The sequence below is a fragment of the Gekko japonicus genome, unplaced genomic scaffold (genome assembly GCF_001447785.1).
Source record: "Gekko japonicus isolate JY-2015 unplaced genomic scaffold, Gekko_japonicus_V1.1 scaffold2455, whole genome shotgun sequence".
NCBI classification, from domain to species: Eukaryota; Metazoa; Chordata; class Lepidosauria; order Squamata; family Gekkonidae; genus Gekko; species Gekko japonicus.
This window is the reverse complement of record NW_015172622.1, coordinates 231346-239266: the sequence shown is the minus strand read 5'-3', so window position 1 is coordinate 239266 and position 7921 is coordinate 231346. Positions and strand designations below refer to the sequence as shown.

At 49.5% G+C, this 7921-nt stretch overlaps 1 protein-coding gene across 1 annotated transcript in view; it reads right to left on the bottom strand.

The window, feature by feature from the left end:
* ADAMTS17 (ADAM metallopeptidase with thrombospondin type 1 motif 17) overlaps window positions 1-7921 on the bottom strand; it is a 180222-nt gene that overhangs the window by 2668 nt on the left and 169633 nt on the right. Inside the window, exon 14 of the mRNA XM_015421670.1 lies at window positions 732-909. Coding sequence (XP_015277156.1) covers window positions 732-909 — 178 coding nt within the window. The remainder of the gene's footprint in view (window positions 1-731; window positions 910-7921) is intronic.

The following is a 7921-nucleotide window of genomic DNA, read 5'->3' as shown; positions in this document are numbered from 1 at the left end:
GAGCAGGTTTTGGATACATGTGGGTGGGATTTCCTACCAGTCTGCCAAGCCCCTGGGTGGGCTGGGGGTTCCCTGCCCCTGGGTCTTGGTATCCACCACCATAGCAGGAGAATTTTTTTTTTAAATGCAGCCTTGTGTACTTACTAGAAGTGACAAAAGGTAATTCTAGGAACTGCTGGAAACCCTATGGTTTTACTCTTTGGTATTACCATAGAGTTTCTGGCAATTCCTAGAGCTACCATTTGTCACTTCCAGTAAGTACACACGGCTACATTAAAAAAAAATTCTCCAGTGATGCTTCACCTCCCAACCCTCCCGCTAGTTGCAGTCATATTTCCTACTCCCCTGGTTGCCATTCCCCCACATCACTGTTAGGGTTTTTTTTGCTGCTTTTTAAAAAATCCGTCAGTATTACCAAAAAATACATGTATAAAAACAGCAAAAGGACTGCCAGCGGTGTTGATGGGGAAGTGGCAGGAGTGAGGAGAAAGCGTAGAAAGCTCTGCCTGGAGCTACAAGCATTCCCAGGAGCAGTGAAAGCAAAATGGGGAATTGTCCCCGTGGGAAAACTAAGGGTCTCCCTGTCACAGAAGAGAAAGTGATTTAAGGAATGCAACTGGAGCCACTAGTGGTAGTATTTGTTTCTTGGGGGGGGGGTGCATAGCATACATGAATGAGTGAGAGAAAAGAAGGAGCCCTCAAGAATCAAAGTCCAGCAAATCCACGCTTACCAAGCCTCGGAGAGGTAATAGTATTGACGTTTATCTTCTCATTGCAGGCCTCCTGGTGACACTGTCGGTAGGCCGCAGGCTTGGAGAGGACGGGACACTCGTTCCCATGGCGACCCGTGACCTTGTGCATGCACTGCACGACCCGCGATTGAAGGCCTTTCCCACAAGTCGAGGAGCACTGCAGAAGAGAAAACCGTTTTTTCATCAGTGGTCCGGGACAAGGATGTGTGTGAGGGTGACATCATAAAACCAGCAGAAGTCCCCTTAAGCCTCAGTGACTCAGAGGTGAAGAGCTCATGTGGGTAGCCATTTTGCCACAGACCAGGGCTATTTTTTGGGCAGGAACGCACAGGAACGGAGTTCCGGCTGGCTCCCGAGTTAACCACACCCAGCAGGAACTCATTAGCATTAGGCCACACCCAACAGTAGAAACTCATTAGGATTGGCTACATTAGGGGTGTGTGGCCTAACATGCAAAGGAGTTCCTGCTCCAAAAAAAAGGCCCTGGGTTTGGACAACAGACAAGGTCAACAGAATAAGAAGCAAAAGGTGGGTGTGGCTGGATGACCACACTTCTGGTAGCACGGGGGTGTGGCCTAATATGCTAATGAGCGGTGCTGTCATGGGTGTGGCTTAATATGCTAATGCGTTCCTACTGGGCTTTTTCTACAAAAAGAGCCCTGCCACAGACACAATCCTGTTGTGTGGGAAAAGCTGCCTCTTTGCTTGGTAGGGAAATGTAGCTCCCATGGAATAAGAAGTACTGGAGTCAGTCTGGCCCTCGTTTTGGGCTCTAACTAGGTAAACGCTGCTGCCTCAGAGATTGGGATGAGAACCTGCCAGCCTAGCCTGTTGAAGCAGTTCCGAGGGAAAAGGTTTTCTGTCCATTTTTGATCACAGGATGCACGTATCTCGGCACACAATGGCAAATTCCTTCAGTTAACTTTGCTCTCACTTGGGAGGAAGGCCCAAGCGGCTTATCCTTTCCCCTTGTTGCTATAAAAAAACCCAGATGCCCTTTTGGTTGTGGTTCCCCTTCCTCTCTCTCGTGCCTGATCTACAGGGGGCCAACTCACATGCTTCCCCCTTTCAAGGAGGCAAATGCAAAACTCTGACTGCACTGTTCCTGGCAGCTGGAGTCCATAAAACAGCTTTGTATTTTCAAATGAAGAAACGACGGATTTGTGAGGCATTGGCCAGATTACTAGTTGAGCTCATGCCACACACACAAAACAGGAAGGTTTTCTTTAACGACATCAGAGATGCTCTTGGGAAGATTCTACATCTATGCTGATTCTTCCTTTCCTCTCAGGGAACCCCCAGCAGAACGGTATAATCCCTGACTAAACTTACTATTTTAGTCAGGGTTTTTTTTCAGGGGGGTTCACTTTTTTTTTTTTTAAAGAGGGTTGGATGGATGAGTGGGCACAGCTAGGTGGAGCGGTGGCACAGTGGGTATATCCCACTGTCTTAACATCCGAATTGTGTTAGTTCGAGCCCCGCACTGGTGTGAGCAGCCAGCCTATTGTCCCCAGCTCATCATCCATCCAGCGATTCGAAAGCTCCGGCGAATAGATAAAATGGGAACCACTCCTTAGAGAGGGTGGGTATACCAATCTCCCTTGTGGGAGGGTGTTAGCTGACGGTCGGGACTTCCTGGTTGAGGTTGGAAAAAGGTGAAAGAACTTCTCGGATACAAAAATCCCTGCAGTGGATGTTTCTGGCCAGGCGGTGGCAGTGTGGCGATTGACATACGGGTCCTGAAGCCTGGTCTACAAAGCAGCCGTTCGGAAAATGACTGAGCCAAGCCAGAAGACGTTTACACCGTGCAGTGACAGCGTGTGCAATTAAATGAATATATGTTGCCTTCCCTATACCCTATAAACATTGTTAGCCCCCTGTCTATAATGTGTAACTGTAAATCGCTTTGAGCCCACTGGGGAAAGCGATTAATAAATTGAAAGTATAAATTGAAAGTATATATAGGTGTTCCTCACCTTCAGGGAAATTTTTGATGCCCAGAGCCCTCGTCTGAGGAGGAGAAAGTGGTCTTCTCACGACTAAGGGCAGAAGCCACTGGGGCAGCTCACGGAGTGTTTGAAGTAACACACATGAAGCTGCCTAATACTGAATTAGACCAATGGTCCATCGAGGTCAGCTTTATCTACTCAGACTGGCAGCAACTCTTCAGGCTCTCCGGTGGAGGTCTTTCGCCTCATCTGGTCCTTTTAACTGGAGAGGCTAGGGATCAAATCTGGGACCTTCTGCATGCAAAGGCTCTTCCACCGAGCCACAGTCCCTCCCGAGGGTGTAGCTTGGACAGAAACTACACAGGAAATCAGAGACAGGCGCTCTGGTCAGCCTGTTCTTTTTCTGAACTTGCCCAACACATTTCTGCAGCATGAATCACAATGTACAGGTCCCTTCAGATGCATCAACCTGATAGAGTCACTCTAGGATCCACTGTGAGAGGTGGTGGGGAAATGTTATTTGAAATTTTACACCGTACCCTTTCCAACATTCAGGATGGCTTAGAGCCAGGCAAACAGACATTAAAACAACAGCAGTGTCAAACATAACTGAAGACCCTAAAAGCCCCTCCCAAATCAACACCAGTTTTCAGGCACTGTGCATGAACTGCACGGGTGGTTTTCCCATCGTTCGTCCAGTAGGCTGTTCTGCCGAGTGAAAATCCACCAGCCCTGACTGGTGCCATGTGGCCCAGTCAAAGAGACGGCACCCTCCAGAGGGATTTGCTGAGAAATGCAACTCCCTTCTCACAGCATTTTAAATTTTCTCTTAGTCATTCCCCTGCCCCAAACAAAGGGACACTGGGTTGGCTCCAGCCAGCCTTTTTTTGTTCCATCTTTGACCAAGTCCTCTCTTCATTACGGACTCTCTCCCACCTGGGTTTTGACTATTGCAGGTCCGATGATCAGTGTTCCCTCTAAGATGAGTTAGTGTGAGCTAGCTCACAGTTTCTTAGCCTCCGGCTCACACATTTTTGTCTTAGCTCAGGAAGGATGGCTCCAGAGCAAACTAATTCATGCAGCAGCCAAATCGCTCGCTCACAACTTTAATGCCAGGAGCTCATCAAGTAGAATTTTTGCTCACAGGACTCCACAGCTTAGAAGGAGCCTTGCCCGTGATCCCCAGCACAGCTTTTTCTGTGGTCCCCCTTTTAGCCAGCAGAAAAGCTGGCTTGTCTCCAACCCTCTGTTACGTGCCTCTTCTTGCCTGTTGCTTTGAACATCCCTTCTGGTCTTGTACATGGTTGGTTCCACCCGCCTGTTTTGTTTCTAACCTAATACCGGCATGCACCCTACGGTTGCTGTTTTTGATCTCTCTGCATGCTGTACATCGTTCCTTAATCTGCAGCTTGGAAGTCCAACGTTATTAAACTTAACCATATCCTCATACCTGCGGTGATATCCAGATAACTCCAAGTGGGTGGTCTTTTCAAGACACGAGCAGAAAAACTCAGCCCTCAGCAAAGCTCTGCGCTTTGTTGTCCTGTAGCAATTTCCACTCCCAAAACCACTTGACAGACATCTAGATGCGTCCACACCGTCCTCTTCCTCTGGCAAATTACGCAGAATATGGCTCCCTGTTGGCTGGCTAGCACAACCGAGTCCCAATTGTGCCCAAATCCAGAAGGGAAAAAAAGTCTAATGTAGGATACGAACTTGATTCTTTAGCTTTACCAGCTTGCAAAATTTTGCCACACTTGTGGAGATGTTTCTACAGCAAAGGGGGATGGTCCTTTTCATGTGGATGGACACACAGACAGATAGATGGATAGACAGACCGTCATTTGAACTGCAAAGGTTACCTGCCTGTGTGCCCTGACCAGGATAGCCCGGGCTACCTTGATCTTGTCAGACTTTGGAAGCTTAGTGGGGTCAGCCCTGGTTAGTACTCGGATGGGAGACCACCAAGGATGTCCAGGGTTGCTAAAAAGAGGTAGGCAAGGGCAAACCACCCCTGTTTGCCTCTTGCCTTGAAAACCCCCATGAGGGGTTGTGTCAGCTATGCTGCCACGGGGGTTGGGGAGATCTGTTGACTACTAATTGCCGCTGCATTCTTTCTGCGCTTCTTAGCTGCTGTAATGCTTATCTCTAAGTTGTGCAGGTGGTGTGATGTCTAGCTTCAGTGGAACCGTGGGAGAGAGGTTGGTTCCCAGCTTCAGTGCTAATGGCCTGAGCACCTTCTCCCGCGCACGGGAGTGTGGCTAATTGGCCAGGGCAGTGGGTGTGTGTGCATACGAATACCCTATATCCTATTATGCCTGATGGGCAGCCGCCATTCTTAACAGTGCCTATGTTAATGCATCTATAGCTCTCCAATAAAGTATTACCTTTTCTGAGAAGTGTGTACTACGTTGTTGGCTGTGGGTTCTGACAGGTTGCCATAAAATAGCTGAGATTTGCCACCACTTTCCACCACCTCTGTGCATGCCCAGGTCTCGGCATCTGTTAACCCACGAACTGGCCAAAAATCAAGTCCCCCCCCCCCAACCACCACCCTGCCAACTCTCTTTCTTAACACATGAAGAATCACCAAGTAGGCCCTTTCGCCCCTTGCCCAGCTTTGAGTGTAATTTGATTGCTTCTCCTGGGAAACCAAGAGCATCGCCTAGGCTATGCAATCGGCCTTTTCAGTGCCAGGAAGACAGACTTTAACGTCTATCTAGAACTGCCTTGGTCTGGCAGCTAGAGGGACATCTGGCTTATTTTAGAGGGAAAACGTTTCAGCTCTCTGGGAGAGGAGGACGGATACAGAAAAGCGTACAAAAGGAGAGCTCTGGCGGATCCAGCACTGTCATAGGGAGCAGAGGGAATCGAGGGTGGGGGAATATCAGACTTGGATCACATTCAATCTTAAACTCATTTGCTGGGAATCGAGGCCTTGCAGGTTTCAGATGAAAGAGAATCTCCAACTTCTCTTTGCAAGGTGAAACTGACCCTGGACTGCACCACTTCACACGGCAGGGGAAGATAGGAGAGCACCTTCCCCCAATTCAAGCTCGTCACCCGCTCTCCCATTGCAAGGAGGGGAGTGCATACTTTCCACGCTGACGGTGGCAGACCAGAATCTGTTGGGTGGCCACGCTGGCCTGAAACAGCAGAACGAAGTTTGAGTCCAGTGTGGCACCTTTAAGACCAGCAAAGTTTTATTCAAGGTGAGCTTTCGTGTGCGAGCACACTTCCTCAGACACAACGAAGTGGCAGACCACGCACATTAAACCTTCCCCACCGGTCACCACCGCTTCGCTGCAGTCTGCTTCCCGTTGTTTAAATGAAAAATGAACAACAACAAAAAAGGCATTCAGAAAGAAACACTGTGGTTTTTTTTTTTTTTAAGGTTTGCCTTTCGGTTTTCGCTCTGCGCCCGCTAACTTTGATCAGCCAGACACAGGCCGATTTCGCACTAGAGCTGCCTCGATGTTGCGCCGCCATTTGCCCCGATACTATTGGTCAATTTCACACCCGAAGCCGCGGGGCTGCATTTGACCCGCGGCTTCGCCCAATTTCCTCCGCAGTTTCATGATCCTCAAAAAACAGGATTACGAAACTGCGGGGGAAATCGGGCAAAGCCGCAAGACAAAATGCAGCCCCGCAGCTTCGGGTGTGAAATTGACCAATAGTATCGGGGCAAACGGCGGCGGAACATCGAGGCAGCTCTAGTGCGAAATCAGCCACAGCCTCTCTGGATCTGCAGCAGATTTCACATAACGTGTTTTCACAGACTACCATGGAAGCTATCCTTCCCCACCTGTCCTCCCCCTCCCTGGCATCATTTGATTACCTGACCCAAATATCTGTGACCCTGGCAGTGGGGAGATTGATTTCACATCCTGGGCAGGTGGCAAAAGCAACTGCAAGGCATAAGGAAGTGAAACACCACCACTGCAGCTACAGATTGGCCAAAAAGGTGCTTGGCAAAGCAAAGGTGACGTTCCATTCAGGTGGGATTGCTGCGGTAAAGAACGGCCCCTGTTTGCCTGTGAAATTTTCAGCACTCTGAACTCCAAGTAGTGAATTGCATGTCTAAATTCTCAGCCCCCTTAATCCTTTCACACCAGTGTGACGCGGCAACAAAAAAGGTGAATGCAATCTTGGGGTGTATCAACACAGGAGTAACATCCGAATCGCAAGTTGTCCTAGTCCTGCTGCACGCTGCATTGGTCAGGCTGCACCTGGAGTCTTGTGAGCAGTTCTGGAGGCCTCACTTCAAAAAGGATGTGGACAGAATGGAGTGGGTGCAGAGGAGAGCGACGAGGATGATCAGGGGCCTGGAGACCAAGTCCTAGGAGGAAAGGCTGAGGGACTTTGGGAATGTTCAGTCTGGAGAAGAGGAGGTTGAGGAGGGATATGATTGCTCTCTTTAAGTCTTTGAAGGGCTGTCCCTTAGAGGAGGGCAGGGAGCGGTTCCTGTTGGCAGCAGAGGATGGGACTCGCCAACTTGGGTTTAAATTAAGGGCAGGAAGGTACTTGGTGGATATTAGGAAAAACTTTTTAACAGTAAGAGTTGTGCAACAGTGGAATCAGCTGCCTCGGGAGGTGGTGAGCTCCCCCACACTGGCAGTCTTTATGTATCAGGGATGCCCTAGGCTGATCCTGCACTGAGCAGGGGGTTGGAGTAGATGGCCTGTATGGACCCTTCCAACTCTGTGATTCTATGATCTTATGATATTGGGGAGAACACTAGACTATACCTCTTCTCCATAAGAGATTAGTTTTCTTGTTTTAACATGGGGGGAAGCATTTAATCATGCCACCCTGATTTTCAGTCTGAAGCAGTACAGTCTGGGAACAGCTCTGTCACCTGAAGAGCTGTTTGTCTAGACCAGGATTTAGTACAGGAGTCCCCAACCTTTCTGTAATGTATCCAGGAATCATTTCCTGCAGGAGCGCACAGAGGGAGCTCCGGCAGTAAAGAGCCCAGGGGGTGGGCACATGCAATAAGCCCCACCCCCTGCTCCCAGCAGCCCTCAGTCAGAGCAAGAAGCAGGCAGGTAAGCTGCAGAGCTCCCCCGGTCCCCCCGGTCCAAAACAGTCCAGTGGCACCTTTAAGACCAAGTTTTATTCAGGTACAAGCTCTCCCTCCTCTGCGAGGACAGATCTGCACGTCCCCCCCCCCCCCCCAAAAGCTCGCAATCCAAAATTGTCCCGTGGCGCTTTAGCAAG